The sequence below is a fragment of the Cherax quadricarinatus genome, chromosome 23 (genome assembly GCF_038502225.1).
Source record: "Cherax quadricarinatus isolate ZL_2023a chromosome 23, ASM3850222v1, whole genome shotgun sequence".
Lineage (NCBI taxonomy): Eukaryota > Metazoa > Arthropoda > Malacostraca > Decapoda > Parastacidae > Cherax > Cherax quadricarinatus.
In genome coordinates, this window is record NC_091314.1 from 40,391,270 (window position 1) to 40,408,378 (window position 17,109).

Genomic DNA, 17,109 nt, shown 5'->3' on the forward strand with positions numbered 1-17,109 from the left:
AGAAGAGCTCTGCTCCATAATCCTGTTCCAGGATGTGTTGTAGAGAACCACACACCACAGGTTGCAGAAAGACTTCTGCTGTTATCATAGGCTATGACTGCCAAGACATTAGACTTTCATAATAAATATGAGCATTGAGGTCCAGAGCAGTGGAGGAAAGTGATGTTTTGTGATGAATCCAACTTAAAGTGCATCCATGGTTCCCAAAGCAAATTCGTCGGTCCCATGGTAAACACTGGTGTAACCCCGGAGGACAGTGTCAAACACTCAGACTTTTTTATGGTGTGGAGTGCTTTCAGTGGTGTGAAGGGGAGGGCAGGCCTGTTCTTCCATTCTAAATACAAAACAATGATTGGGATGCAGTATATTGAAGTACTAGAGGGCCATCTGAAATTTTAATTTAATATTCACAGCTGGTGGTAAAGATTTTTGCTTACACTGTATATTTTAACTGCAAGGCTGTGAGTGTATATGAAAGGGAGATTTTAAAAACTTGTGGTTTAGGTGACTTTTCACCAGGATGGCAGCACCATCATGGGTCTCAGGAGGGGATTGTTGTGCCATAATACTTGATCCATTGAGAGTCTTTAAAACATGTGATGTAAAAGAATAGCTCCTTCATTCTTTTGGCCTTGGTGAACTCCGCTATCGAGTGTCTGATTATGTGGTATGAGATTATGATTAACTGCGTGATCTTAACCCTTTCAGGGTCCAGAGGAAAATTTCAAAGCGTGCACCAGGGTCCAAGAATTTTCAAAAAAATAATTTTGTTATTTTTTCTTTTGAAATGGTAGAGAATCTTTTTCTGAAGGTAATAAAACAAAAAGTATGAAATTTGATGGAAAATTGACAAAATTATGCTCTCGCGAATTTTGAGGTGTCGGCAATATTTACGCATCGGCGATTTTGCTGTCTTTGACTCCCATTTTAGGCCAATTACAGTATTCCAGTCAACCAAATTCCTAGTTATTTCACTAGTATTAATTTTACTCTATCGATTGAGCACAAGAAATCGCCAAGTCAACTGTTTCAACAACAAAATAAAGTGACTGGAAATTGGTTATTTGACCATTTTAATGCAAAGTTCAAAATATTTCAATTTCAAAATAGGGTCCAGAATAAACAATGCTGGCATTCCTGGAACTAAACTAACATTTCCTCTGTTCATTAGTTATGTTTTCAGGCTTTACAGATGAATTCCATTTTGATTTTTTATTCACATAATGAATTTTTATTAAAACCAAAAAATAGAAGATTTACTGTTTTACAATACTGTAATAATTGTATAAATAATATCACCACATTTGTGAATGTATATTAGACCCACCAGCTGTCATGTATTAGACTTGTGAGGTCATTTATTTACTCTTGAACATCAGCAAAAATTTAACATTTCTGCTACTTTGAGCTCAGTTTCAAGCCATTTCCAGTACTAAAACCAATCAAAATGATCTCTATTTCTGTAGTATATCTTCCATTCTATTAAATGAGACCAAGAAATTGCAAATACAACTATAAAAAACATACGAAAAAACACTGCAAAGTCGCTATTTTAATCGAAAATTACGGTCTCAGTTTTTTTCTCTCATTATGCACTCTGTACTGCAGGATTTGTTTTATGTGGTGCACACATACCACATAGATGTATTCTCTCATATCTAGGCCCAAATTTACTGCTCACATCTTATCAGAGTGAGCTGAGCTCATAGTGTAGATCTACGGTTTGGACCCTGAACGTAAAGCCGTAGATCTACGGCACGGACCCTGAAAGGGTTAAGAGCCATGTCTGGAAATGTTGGCAGTAGATGAGTTCAGATTGTTCACTAGAGGGGAAGTGGACCCATTATGGTGGTGCCCTCAGTGGTAGTCTGTTTGAATGTGTAATCCTAGGTACATTTTAACCTTGAAGATGTGAGGGAGGGAGATCTTTGTTTATTTTGTAGGGCCCAAAGTTGGTCTTCCAAAGTCTGTCTGTCTGATAACCAGGAAAAGGTTGAGGTGCAGTGGTGGATTTACCAATAAGTGGACTAAGTGACTACTTAGAACCCCAAGTACTAAGAGGACTCAAATTGTTAACTGTTTGTTTCTTAATTCTTTGTGAGTCATGCCTCTATCTGTAATAGAGGTGTGCCAAAGTATTGGTACCAGTGGGTAGTGGCTGATTTTGATGGTATTGGCATCAGCCTAAAATTGAGTATTGGTATCAGTATTGGCAAAAAGTTTACTGTTGTTTCATCCCTAATCAGTATGTTTGACAGTTTGAGGATCCCAGGATCCCAGATATTTGCTTATTATAAGAACTCTATTTTTTTTTTTTTTTTTAAATTTAAAATGCAAATTTTTAAGTTGTTCTTATAGGAGGGTGTGAGCCATAGTGCGAGAAGGAACTTTTTGCTGTGAGGAAGTGTTAACACAAGGGCGACATGGTGTGGCAGAGGTGGCCAGGTGCAAATGTAAAATGGGTAACAAAAACAATGCCTGGAGTCTAGCAGCCCAATGTGGTGATAAAAAATAATAATAGGTAGATAGAGATACTATGTAGAATAGAATGTATGAAAGGTTAGCAGAAAACATACTCTGTAACTTTGTGTACCTACAAGCTTGTGGAAAACTTGAGAGAGCATCGATGACTGAGGAGGACAGCAGTCAGAGGCATTCATGTGACTTGTCAGAATTGAAAATGAGGTGTGGCTCAACAAATGCAGGAACAGTTGCCTGTTTCTTAGTGTATTAAAAACACAAGGGTAATGAATGTCAACTCTTGGTGATGGTGATGTGATACTTCAAATACGTGAGCAGAGCACTGTGGACTGTGGCACCACTGGTGGATTGAGGCTCACAAGTAATGCACATCACGTTCCAAAGGGTATGGATCTGGTTAGAAAATAAGCAAGGACGGCAATCTGCCTGCTCAACAGATGGCTTGCAGCTCTTAATTGCCCAGATATCTAAATACACCCAATTCTTCTGTACTCTTTCCCTCCATTCTGACTTCTAATATCTCATTACCTTGCTCTTTTCTATGTTTACTTCTTGTTTCCTCGCAGATTTGTCCACTAATCTTTGCAACATATCTTCAGATTCTCCCAAAAGACCTGTGTCATTGGTAAAGAGTTATTGTGATAACTTCCACTGTATCAGATCCAACATCTTTCAGTCCCACACTTATTCCCAATATTCTAACATTCTCTTCTTTTTCAACCCCATCAGTAAATATGTTAAACAACCATGGTGATATCATGCATCCTTGTTCTAATTCTGCTTTTTTTCTGGGAAATAAGTCTCCCCTTTCTCGTACATATCCTGACCTAAGCCTCACTCTGCATTAAAAAATCTCGACTGCTTTTTTTAGTATGTTACCATCTGTTCAAAACATTTGTAACATTTGCCACATTGCTTTGCTGTCCACTCTGTTATGCTGTTTCTAAATACAGTGGAACCTCAGTTGTTGACCATATTACTTGTTGATCCAATCGGTTTTTGAACGAGGAATTCGAGAAAAAAATGTCCTGGTTTTTGTGTGTTGTCTTGGCTGTTGACTGACAATGCGATTGGCCTCTTTTGGAAGAAAATGCCCAAAAGGGCCTACATAACTGAAGAGGAAAAGTCAGTGCCAGGATACAAGCCAATGAAAGACAGCCTCACTCTGTTACTGTGTGGTAATGCAAGTGGGGACTTGAAATTGGAGCTCTTACTTGTTTATCATTCTGAAAATCCACGAGTTTTTAAGAAAAACAATGTTATGAAAATTAAAATTGCTGTGATGTGGAGGGCCAACACAAAAGCTTAAGTAACAACTCAGTTTTTTATTGAGTGGGTTCATGAGGTCTTTGCTCCCACTCAAAAAGTACCTTGTTAAAAAACAGTAGCCTCTCAGGGCCCTTTTACTTATGGATGATGCTCCTACTCGTCCTCCAAGCTTGGAAAACGAGTTGCTGGAGGAGTTCAGTTTTATAACTGTGAAGTTCTTGCCTCCTAACACCACTCCTTTCATCCAGCCCATGGACCAGCAGGTCATTTCTAACTTCAAGAAGCTCTACACAAAAGCACTTTTCTAAAGGTGCTTTGAAATCACTTCCGAAACAAATTTAACTCTCAGGGAGTTCTGGAAGAACCATTTCAGTATCTTCACCTGCTTGAGGTTTATAGACAAAGGCTGGAGGAATGTCTTTTCCAGGATCATTCAGTCAGTATGGAAGACAGTGGCCAGACTTTGTGGCAACCAGGGATTTTGAAGGCTCTGAAGATGAGCCTGAGCCGGTAGAGGATATTGTGAGGTGGAGGAGCATAGAACTGAACTCACCACAGAAGAACTTGTAGACCTTCAGAAGGAGCAACAACAGGTGGCAGAAGAGGAGCTGCCATCAGAGGAAGAAGAGAGAAGGGATGATGTGCCCATTGCACTTGTCAAGGAAATGTGTGCTAAATGGTGTGAAGTTCAGGAGTTTGCTGAAAATTACCATCCAGACAAAGCAGTGGCTATCTGTCTCTCTGACATGTACAGTGACAGTGTAATGTCTCAATTTAGACAAGTTTTTAAGTAGAGCCTGAATCAAACCTCACTGGACAAGTTTTTAGTGAGACAAAGAACCAGTAAGCCAGAACAAGGTGTTAGTGGTGAAAAGAGACAAAGAAGAGAAACAACACCAGAAGGACAGCAGCCTGACATATTAGTAGAAGGTGACTCTCCTTCCAAGCAGTAACATACCCCCTCCTCTCCTCCACCTCCTGCTTCCAGTGTGCCATTAGCTCCTCCCTGACAGAAAAGAGACGATTAAATTTTCATTTACTGTACAGTATTTCAGTTAAAGTTTCTTATAGTATTCATTTTTACAGTTTTATGTAGTAGTACATTTTTAATAAATTATTATATTGTCATTTGGGGTCAGGAACTGATTTATTTTATTCTTTATGGGAAAAATTGCTTTGGTTGTTGTCCATTTTGGTTGTCTAATTGTCATCTGGAACAAATTAAATTCGACAACCGAGGTTCCACTGTACATAGATGCAACAAAGAGCTCCTTACTGTTATCTGAGTAGGTATTCTTCACTTACATCACTGTAAACACTTGGTCTACATATCCCTACTTTTCCTAAATTCTCCTTGCCTCTCTGCAATCATACTCTTGACCTTCCTTACCCTTGACTCTTTCAGTAAAAATCATACCCTACTCTTTCCTGGTATACTCAACAGGCTTATTCTTCTATAATTATTACATTCTTTCTTGTCCACTTATAGACTGGAACTATGCATGCTCTCTGCCAGTCCATAGGCACATTTCTTTCTTTCTTGCATTTTTTTTTTTTAACAAGTCAGCCGTCTCCCACCGAGGCAGGGTGACCCAAAAAGAAAGAAAATACCCAAAAAGAAAATACCTTCATCATCATTCAACACTTTCACCTCACTCATACATAATCACTGTTTTTGCAGAGGTGCCCAGAACACAACAGTTTAGAGGCATATACATATGAAGATATACAACATATCCCTCCAAACTGCCAATATCCCAAACCCCTCCTTTAAAATGCAGGCATTGTACTTCCCATTTCCAGTACTCAAGTCTGGCTATATAAAAAAAAACGGTTTCCCTGAATCCCTTCACTAAATATTACCCTGCTCACACTCCAACAGCTCGTCAGGTCCCAAATATCACTCGTCTCCATTCCCTCCTATCTAACACGCTCACGCATGCTTTCTGGAAGTCTAAGCCCCTTGCCCACAATACCTCCTTTACCCCCTCCCTCCAACCTTTTCGAGGACGACCCCTACCCCTCCTTCCTTCCTCTACAGATTTATACGCTCTCCATGTCATTCTACTTTGATCCATTTTCTCTAAATGACCAAATCACCTCAGCAACCCCTCTTCAGCCCTCTGACTAATGCTTTTATTAACTCCACACCTTCTCCTAATTTCCACACTCCGAATTCTCTGCATAATATTTACACCACACATTGCCCCTTAGACAGGACATCTCCACTGCCTCCAACTGCCTCCTTGCTGCAGCATTTACAGCCCAAGCTTCACACCCATGTAAGAGTGTTGGTACCACTATACTTTCATACATTGCTTTCTTTGCCTCCATAGATAATGTTTTTTGTCTCCACATATACCTTAGTGCACCACTCACCTTTTTTCCTTCATCAGTTCTATGGTTAACCTCATTCTTCATAAATCCATCCGCTGACACGTCAACTCCCAAATAACTGAAAACGTTCACTTCTTACATACCCCTCCTCTCCAATTTGATATCTAAATTTTCTTTATCTAAATCATTTGATACTCTCATCACCTTACTGTTTTCTATGTTCACTTTCAACTTCCTAGCTTTACACACACTCCCACACTCGTCCACTAACCTTTGCAACTTTTCTTTAGAATCTTCCATAAGCACAGTATCATCAGCAAAAAGTAACTGTGTCAATTCCCATTTTGTATTTGATTCCCCATAATTTAATCCCACCCCTCTCCCCAACACCCTAGCATTATTTACTTCTTTTACAACCCCATCTATAAATATATTAAACAACCATGGTGACGTTACACATCCCTGTCTAAGACCTACTTTTACCAAGTAGTAGTCTCCCTCTCTTCTACACACCCTAACCTGAGCCTCGCTATCCTCATAAAAACTCTTTACAGCATTTAGTAACTTACTACCTATTCCATATATACTTGCAGCATCTGCCACTTTGCTCCCCTATCCACTCTATCATATTATTTTTTTTTTTTTTTAACAATTTGGCCATCTCCCACTGAAGCAGGGTGACCCAAAAAGAAAGAAAATCCCCAAAATGAAAATACTTTCATCATTCAACACTTTCACCTCACTCACACGTAGTCACTGTTTTTGCAGAGGTGCTCAGAACAGAACAGTTTAGAAGCATATACGTATAAAGATACACAACGTATCCCTCCAAACTGCCAATATCCCGAACCCCTCCTTTATAGTGCAGGCATTGTACTTCCCATTTCCAGTACTCAAGTCCGGCTATATAAAAATAACCGGTTTTCCTGAATCCCTTCACTAAATATTCCCCTGCTCACACTCCAACAGATCGTCATGTCCCAAATATCATTCGTCTCCATTCACTCCTATCGAACACGCTCATGCTCGCCTGCTGGAAGTCCAAGCCCCTCGCCCGGAAAACCTTCCTTACCCCTTCCTTCCAACCTTTTCGAGGACGACCCCAACCTCGTCTTCCTTCCCCTACAGATTTAAACGCTCTCAGTGTCATTCTACTTTGATCCATTCTCTCTAAATGACCAAACCACCTCAACAACCCCTCTTCAGCCCTCTGACTAATACTTTTATTAACTCCACACCTTCTCCTAATTTCCACACTCCGAATTTTCTGCATAATGCATATTTACACCACACATTGCCCTTAGATAGGGCATCTCCACTGCCTCCAACCGCCTCCTCACTGCTGCATTCACAACCCAAGCTTCACACCCATATAAGAGTGTTGGTACCACTGTACTTTCATACATTCCCTTCTTTGCCTCCATAGATAACGCTTTTTTGTCTCCACATATACCTCAATGCACCAATCACCTTTTTTCCCTTTTCTTTTTGCCTTTTCTCAATCCAAAAATGCAGTGGAAACTTCCCTACCATTATTTAAGTACTGTTCACATATATGCTTCAATGTAAACACTTAATCTACACATCCCCTACCCACTCTAAAGCCTCCTTGCTCATCTGCAATCCAACATTCTGTTTTGCCTCTAATTCTTTCAATAATAACCCTACCATACACTTTTCCTGGTATACTCAGTAAACTTATTCCTCTATAATTTTTACATTCTCTTTTGTCCCCCCTTCCCTTTATATAAAGGAATTGTACATGCTCTCTGCCAATCCCTAGGTACCTTCCCCTCTTTCATACATTTTTTAAACAAAAATACCAACCACTCCAACACTATATCCTGCCCTGCTTTTAACATTTCTGTCATGATCCCATCAGTTCCATCCGCTTTATCCCCTTTCATTCTACGTAATGCCTCACGCTCCTCCCCCACACTCAATTCCTACTCTTCTTCACTCTTAAAAGATGGTATACCCCCCTGGCAAGTGCATATGTTAAATAATACATCAGCACACTTTCATTCTACCTACTGCTTCATGCACTTTTCCCCACACCCACCTGTCTCCTTACACCTCTGTGACGTTATTCCTCACTGTCCAGCGCGTGAAATCACAATCTCCCTTTCATCATTAACTTTCAGGTACTTGGCCAAATACTATACATTTTTATAGTACCTCCATATGCCCATCTAACATCTTCCCTCTTGTGATTTTAACTGCCAAGTTCATTTGCTTCCCACACTTTCTCACTTGATTAATCTCCAAAACTGTTTCTTACTCTTTGCAAAATTTGCTGATAGAAATTCAACTATTCTCTCATTGGCTTTTCTTTTGCACTCCCGGACCACTCTTGTAACCTCTTTTGCTCTCCATATTCTTCCTTCAGTATATGATTTCTACCTTGTAAAAATCTCACATACGCTAACTTTCCTCCTCGTTACCCTCTTTATCTCCTCATTCTACTAAATAATCATCTTCTCGCCCTCTCGCACTCTCAGACCTTTGCTAAGCACTCCAGCACTGCATTTATAAATACACCACATACCTTTTTGACCTCATTCTCACACACCTTTATTCTCTCTTGCCCACATTTCTGCCAGTAGTTACTTATGTTAATATAAATGACCATTTTAATAGCTTTTTAAGTTGTCATTGTTCTGCTTTATACTATTTAAGACATTGTGAAACATAATTGTTTTTTGTACAAGGTTCTACGCTGCAACTTGTCTTCTGTGTTGAAAGATCAGAGTTTGTTGTACCTGTTCCACACCTTTCTGAAAGAAGAGGGAGCCATTAACATCCTTCAGTTCTGCCTTGCTGTTGGTATGTTATACTCAATTATTGCAGCAGTAGTTTCAAATAGAATTTATTTACATTAATTTTTGATATTATGTTTTTTAGGTAATTTTTGAGGTGATTTGTTAAGCGATTATACATCGTGTATGTTTATGTGAAGTATTTTTTTTTTAACTCATCGGCCATTTCCCACTGAGGTAGGGTGACCCAAAATGAAAGAAAAAACTTTCATCATCATTCAACACTTTCACCATCACTCATACTTAATCACGAGAGTGTGAGGAGAGAGTCTAGCGAGGGGTAACGTAGACACTCCTAGAAGCTGAGACAAGCTAAATTTTACAACCTAGTTACTTTCTGTAGTTTATAAGTAGAATTGATAAGTGTTAGAAGTACTATTGGTAAGCCTCAGATTTACTGGTATTACTACCGGTATTTATTAGCAGTATGAATACAGTGGACCCCTGCTTAACGATCACCTCCCAATGCGACCAATTATGTAAGTGTATTTATGTAAGTGCGTTTGTACGTGTATATTTGGGGGTCTGAAATGGACTAATCTACTTCACAATATTCCTTATGGGAACAAATTCGGTCAGTACTGGGACCTGAACATATTGTGGACCCCCGGTTAACGATATTTTTTCATTCGAGAAGTATGTTCAGGTGCCAGCACTGACCGAATTTGCTCACATAAGGAATATTGTGAAGTAGATTAGTCCATTTCAGACCCCCAAACATACACGTACAAACGCACTTACATAAATACACTTACATAATTGGTCGCATTGGGAGGTGATCGTTAAGCGGGGGTCCACTGTACTTCTGGAATGAAAAAATATCGTTAACCGGGGGTCCACTGTACTTTTGGAATGAAAAAATATCGTTAACCGGGGGTCCACTGTACTTAGGAAGCTAGGAAGTCTTCTCTCAATGTGAGCAAGGAATAGGATAATAACCAGCAGTAATTGATACTTAAATCCAGAATGGGCAATAAGTGGAGAGAGTAGCATTACTAGGAAAGACAGCTGGGACTAAATTTGAGCCTACATGACAGAGGTATAACAGATCTTTCAACCCCAACTACCCATCCCCAACCCCCCTAACCATCTCTCCCTCTCTCTCTCTCTCTCTCACACACACACACACACACATGGGGCCAGGAGCTAGGACTCGACCCCTGCAACCACAAATAGGTGAGTACACACACACACACACACACACACACACACACACACACACACACACACACACACACACACACACACACACACACACACACACATACACACACACACACATACACACACATACACACACATACACACACATACACACACACACACACACACACACACACACACACACACACACACACACACACACACACACACACACACACACACACACACACCAAGCAGGGATAACAGGGAAGGCACTACAATGGATCAGGGAATACTTGTCAGGAAGACAGCAGCGAGTCATGGTACGTGGCGAGGTGTCAGAGTGGGCACCTGTGACCAGCGGGGTCCCGCAGGGGTCAGTCCTAGGACCAGTGCTGTTTCTGGTATTTGTGAACGACATGACGGAAGGAATAGACTCTGAGGTGTCCCTGTTTGCAGATGACGTGAAGTTGATGAGAAGAATTCACTCGATCGAAGACCAGGCAGAACTACAAAGGGATCTGGACAGGCTGCAGACCTGGTCCAGCAATTGGCTCCTGGAGTTCAATCCCACCAAGTGCAAAGTCATGAAGATTGGGGAAGGGCAAAGAAGGCCGCAGACGGAGTACAGTCTAGGGGGTCAGAGACTACAAACCTCACTCAAGGAAAAAGATCTTGGGGTGAGTATAACACCAGGCACATCTCCTGAAGCGCACATCAACCAAATAACTGCTGCAGCATATGGGCGCCTAGCAAACCTCAGAACAGCATTCCGACATCTTAATAAGGAATCATTCAGGACCCTGTACACCGTGTACGTTAGGCCCATATTGGAGTATGTGGCACCAGTTTGGAACCCACACCTAGCCAAGCATGTGAAGAAACTAGAGAAAGTGCAAAGGTTTGCAACAAGACTAGTCCCAGAGCTAAGAGGTATGTCCTACGAGGAGAGGTTAAGGGAAATCAACCTGACGACACTGGAGGACAGGAGAGATAGGGGGGACATGATAACGACATACAAAATACTGAGAGGAATTGACAAGGTGGACAAAGACAGGATGTTCCAGAGATTGGACACAGTAACAAGGGGACACAGTTGGAAGCTGAAGACACAGATGAATCACAGGGATGTTAGGAAGTATTTCTTCAGCCACAGAGTAGTCAGTAAGTGGAATAGTTTGGGAAGCATTGTAGTGGAGGCAGGATCCATACATAGCTTTAAGCAGAGGTATGATAAAGCTCACGGTTCAGGGAGAGTGACCTAGTAGCGATCAGTGAAGAGGCAGGGCCAGGAGCTCGGACTCGACCCCCGCAACCTCAACTAGGTGAGTACAACTAGGTGAGTACACACACACACACACACACACACACACACACCACCACCACCACCACTTGACACGAACACTTGACACAAACACGTACCTCCCCTTCCCTAACCACCTCTCCCCCTTCCCTAACCACATTACCTTAGCTACCTACCCCTCCCCCAAACCACCTAACCCCTCCCCAAACCATCTAACCCTCCCAACTACCTCCCTCCCTCCAATAACCATCCTCCCCCTCCCGCATGACCATCCATCCCCTCTCTCAAATGCTTACTCCCTCCTCCCCTAACCACCTCTCCCCCTTCCCTAACCACCTAACCCTAGCCACCTACCCCTCCTCCAAACCATCTAACCCCCTCCCCAACTATCTCTACCCCTCCAATAACCATCCTTCCCCTCCCCCATAACCATGCATCCCCTCTCCTCCTAACCATCTATTCCCCTCCCCCTAACCACCCGTCCCCCCTTCTGTGGAGCAACGGGGAAACCTAGAACCAGGCTGAGGACAAGGGGCTCCAAGGACGAATCTGGGAGGGAGGAATGGGAGGCAGAGCTCAAAAAAAGGGAGGAAGACTGGGGAAGGAGACTAGATGAGCTGGAAAGGAAGATGGAAGAGAGGTTAGCAGCAGAATGCAGATGGTGGAAGCAACAGGCCACAGCAGCAGAAATCAAGATAGATTAGAAGAGGAGCTGAGACATCTGAAACAGCATAGAGACAAAAATATTACAAAAGTAGCATTGGCAATGGCTACATCAGACACAGACAACAGGTCTGAAGGGAGCATGGAAACTAAACTGTATGCAGAGGTCCTGTCAAACCCACATGGGGCCAAAACAAAGACAGGGAGCACACTAGGACAGAATGAGAGGTTGGAAGACATTGAAGGAACTAGGACATGTGCAGGGACCATGCCAGATACCTGTGGGGGCCAGGAACAGGTGAGCAGGAAGGACAAACCAAGAAGCATAGGGGCCATAACTAGGGAAGGGACTGAAGGAAGGAACACTCCACGGGGAGGAAATAAAACACAGAGGATGCAATGGGAGTCACAGTGGGAGGCAGAAAGGGAGAGATCCGTGTTTGTCTATGGGCTAGACGAAGCTAAAGGGGAAACTTATGATGAAAGAAAGCAGGAGGAGAAAAAAGCGATTGAAGACATCATGAAGGTGATAGGTGAGGGGGACATGACCCAGGTGGCAAATTTTCGGAGAATCGGGTGGTTCACAAAGAAAAGGAATCGGCTTCTCAAAGTAATTTTCAAGGCAGAATCAACCCGAACCATGATCCTGCAGGAGAAAGCACGGCTGAGAGGCAAGCAGGAGTTCTGGAGTGTGTACCTCGATCGAGACAGAAAACAGGACGAAAGGAAGACGATGAAAGAGAGAGTTCAAAAACGAAAGGAGAAATGGGAGGAAATGAAAAAGGGGAGCAGAATAACCCAGGATCAAATGGAAGGACAAGCACACCCCCCAGAAACACCTGCAGAAGGACTTCAGCGATGACACCCCCAAGGCAACTGAACAATCCAAACCAACCATCACACACCGATCCCTCTGTTCCCACCCCCTGCACCACAGTTACAGTATTAGAACAGAAGTTGAAGGTTTGATACACAAATGCAGATGGATTAACAAATAAACACGAGGAATGGCAAGAAAGAATCAATGAGAAGTCCCCAGACATCATAGCAGTTACAGAAACAAAACTCACGGAGACAATAGCAGATGCAATTTTCCCACCAGGATACCGGATCATGAGGAAAGATAGAAGGGGCAGAGAGGGAGGTGGGGTTGCTCTGCTCGCAAAAAACAGATGGAAATTCAAGAAAATGGAAGGCATAGATGAGACGGGAGAAAGAGACTACATAGTAGGTACACTTCAGTCTGGGGAACACAAAGTGGTCATTGCAGTGATGTATAATCCACCACAGAACTGCAGGAGGCCAAGAGAGGAATATGAAGAGAGCAACAGAGCAATGGTGGACACACTTGCTGAGATGGCAAGAAGAGCTCACTCCAGCAGAGCAAAGTTGCTGGTTATGGGGGATTTCAATCACAGGGAGATTGACTGGGAAAACCTGGAGCCACATGGGGGTCCCGAAACATGGAGAGCCAGGATGTTGGACGTGATGCTGGAAAACCTCATGCACCAACATGTTAAGGACACTACCAGAGTGAGAGGGGAGGATGAACCAGCAAGATTGGACCTTGTGTTCACCCTGGGCAGCTCAGACATTGAGGACATCAAGTATGAGAGTCCCCTAGGAGCTAGCGACCACGTGGTTCTGTGCTTTGAATACATAGTAGAGCTGCAAGTGGAGAGAATAACAGGAGTTGAATGGGAAAAGCCTGACTATAAAAGGGTTGAAGAACTTCCTGCAGGAGGTCCAGTGGGACAGAGAACTGGCAGGAAAACCAGTAAATGAAATGATGGAATATGTAACAACAAAATGCAAGGAGGCAGTGGAAAGGTTTATTCCCAAGGGCAACAGTAACATGAGTATGCACAGGTAAGAAGGGAGGCCCAGCGACAGTATGAAAATGACATAGCATCGAGAATCAAGACTGACCCGAAACTGTTGTATAGCCACATCAGGAGAAAGACAACAGTCAAAGACCAGGTGATCAAATTAAGGACAGAAGGTGGAAAACTCAAAAGAAATGATCAGGAGGTATGTGAGGAGCTGAACAGGAGATTTAAGGAAGTTTTTACAGTAGAGACAGGAAGTGCTGTGGGAAGACAGCACAGAAGGGAACATCAAGAGGGAATATACCAACAAGTGTTGGATGACATATGAACAACCGAGGAGGAGGTAAAGAAGCTCCTAAGTGACCTTGACACCTCAAAGGCGATGGGACCGGACAACATCTCCCCATGGGTCCTTAGAGAAGGAGCAGAGATGCTGTGCGTGCCTCTAACCACAATCTTCAACACATCCCTTGAAACTGGGCAACTACCTGAGAAATGGAAGACAGCTAATGTAGTCCCCATATTTAAGAAAGGAAACAGAAACGAGGCGCTAAACTACAGACCTGTGTCTCTGACATGTATTGTGTGCAAAGTCATGGAGAAGATTATCAGGAGGAGAGTGGTCGAACACCTGGAAAGGAACAAGATTATAAATGAAAACCAGCATGGATTCATGGAAGGCAAATCGTGTATCACAAACCTCCTGGAGTTTTATGACAAGGTAACAGAAGTAAGACACGAGAGAGAGAGGGGTGGGTAGATTGCGTTTTCCTAGACTGTAGGAAGGCCTTTGACACAGTTCCCCACAAGAGATTAGTGCAGAAGCTGGAGGATCAGGCGCATGTAAAAGGGAGGGCACTGCAATGGATCAGGGAATACCTGACAGGGAGGCAGCAACGAGTCATGGTACGTGAAGAGGTATCACAGTGGGTGCCTGTTACGAGTGGGGTCCCACAGGGGTCAGTTCTAGGACCAGTGCTATTTTTGATATATGTGAACGACATGATGGAAGGAATAGACTCTAAAGTGTCCCTGTTCGCAGATGATGTGAAGTTGATGAGAACAATTAAATCGGATGAGGATGAGGCAGGACTGCAAAGAGACCTGGACAGGCTGGACATGTGGTCCACTAACTGGCTTCTCGAATTCAATCCAGCCAAATGCAAAGTCATGAAGATTGGGGAGGGGCAAAGAAGACCGCAGACAGAGTATAGGCTAGGTGGACAAAGACTACAGACCTCACTCAGGGAGAAAGACCTTGGGGTGACCATAACACCGAGCACATCACCGGAGGCACACATCAACCAAATAACTGCTGCAGCATACGGGCGCCTGGCAAACCTGAGAATAGCATTCCGATACCGATAACGAACATACAAGATACTCGGGGAATAGACAAGGTGGAAGACATAGGATGTTTCCGAGGGGGGGAAAAGGGAAAAGGGGTCCTGGAAGCTGAAGACTCCCGGCAGCCCCAGGGCGTTAGGAAATATTTTTTCAGTCATAGGAAATAGTCAAGCCGTGGGAAAGCCTAGAAAGTAAAAGTGGGCCCCGGGAAACCATAAGAATTTAAGGGTATGATAAAACCATGGAGCAGGGAGAGAGAGGACTAGGGAGCAATTCAAAGGGGGCGGGGCCAGGAGCTAGCTCGAACCCCCGCAACCACAAATAAGGGGATACACAAAACACACACACAGACACACACACACACACACACACACACACACACACACACACACACACACACACACACACACACACACACAAAAAAGACACATACAGACACACACAAAAAGACACACACAAAAAAGACACACACACAAAAACACACACAAAAGAACACACAAACACAAAACACACAAAACACAAACACACACACACACAAACACACAGACACACCCCCAAAAACACACAAAACACACACAAACACAAAAGACACAAACACACACACAACACACACAACACACACACACAACCACACACACACACACACACACACACACACCAGGGGCCCAGAAACTCATCATGCGGGGAAAAAAAGCCCCATCAGGGGGTAACTAACCCCAAAGATCGATTGGGAACTTGGACCCAGGGGGAAGATATAGGCTAAAGAGGGGTGGTACAAAACCATGTGCCAAACCCACGTGGGGGACCTACAAAGAGAGGGGGAAAATGAACCATCAAGGCTGGATTTAGTATTCACCTTAGTGTCGATTCGGGACATCACTTAAAAAAGCCCCCTTGGGCCAGTGACCATGTGGTTTGGCGAATCAGTGAGCTACAAGTGGGGGGGAAAGGAAGGGCCGGGGTGAAGTAAAACTACAAGGGGAACAAGGAATGGGGAACTACCGGCAGGTTCAGTGGGACAGAAATTTTGGGAAGCCAGTTAATGGATGATGGAATATTGAACAAAATGGGGAGGCTGAGGGGGTTTGCCCAAAGGGAAAAGGATTAATGAAAACCCAGGATACCCTTTTTTACCCAAAGGTGAGGGGGGCAAAAAAAGTGTGCTGGGGAATGGAAGAAATAAGAAAAGGCCCAGGAGAAAAAGGAAAAATTAGACCCAAAACGAATATGCACAGAAAGAAGGGGGGCCCAAAGACAATATAAAAATGATGGAAGCCAAATCAGAAACTGTTGTACAGCCCATCAGGAGAAAAAAACGCCAGGACCAGGTAATCAGGCTAAAGGGGAAAGGAAAGGGGGAGGCAACAAAATGACCGTGAAGTATGCCCCAAGAACTCAACAAAAATTCAAAGTGTTTGAGAGACAGAAGGACTCCAGAAAAACGGAGGTGGGGCACAAGTGCTGGACACATGAGGAAGAAATGAAGGAAAACCCGGTGGCTGATCCTCAAGGCAATAGGCAGATAACATCTCCCCCTGGGGGAGAGAGAGGGAGGAGGGGCTATGTACCCCAACACTATTCAAACATCTATAAAAAGGGAATTTCCTGAGGCATGGGGAAAAATTGTAATCTTTTTAAAAGGGGACAGACTGAACATTAAAATGCCCGTGTCCCGCTTATAATATCAAAAACATGGGGAAAATTTAGGAAAGTGGTGGCACCTAGAAAAATATCTCATCAACACGCATGGGTTTTAGGGGGGAAATCCTTTTCCAAACCTACTGGGGTTCTTTACATGGTGACAGCAGTAAAACAAAGGGGAAGGGAAAATGGTTGCATTTTTTCTTTAGAGGTTTAAAAGCCCCGGATTTTTCAAAATAGGGGGGGGGTAACAGGAAGGGACCCTGGTCAGGGGTCT

The 17,109-nt window shown here is 43.2% G+C and overlaps 1 protein-coding gene across 1 annotated transcript in view; it reads left to right on the forward strand.

Moving 5' to 3' along the window:
- The window catches only part of LOC128685684 (sorting nexin-14), a 395,830-nt gene that overhangs the window by 108,573 nt on the left and 270,148 nt on the right, over positions 1-17,109 (forward strand). Inside the window, exon 6 of the mRNA XM_070088102.1 lies at positions 8,799-8,913. Within this exon, the coding sequence (XP_069944203.1) occupies positions 8,799-8,913 (115 nt within the window). The remainder of the gene's footprint in view (positions 1-8,798; positions 8,914-17,109) is intronic.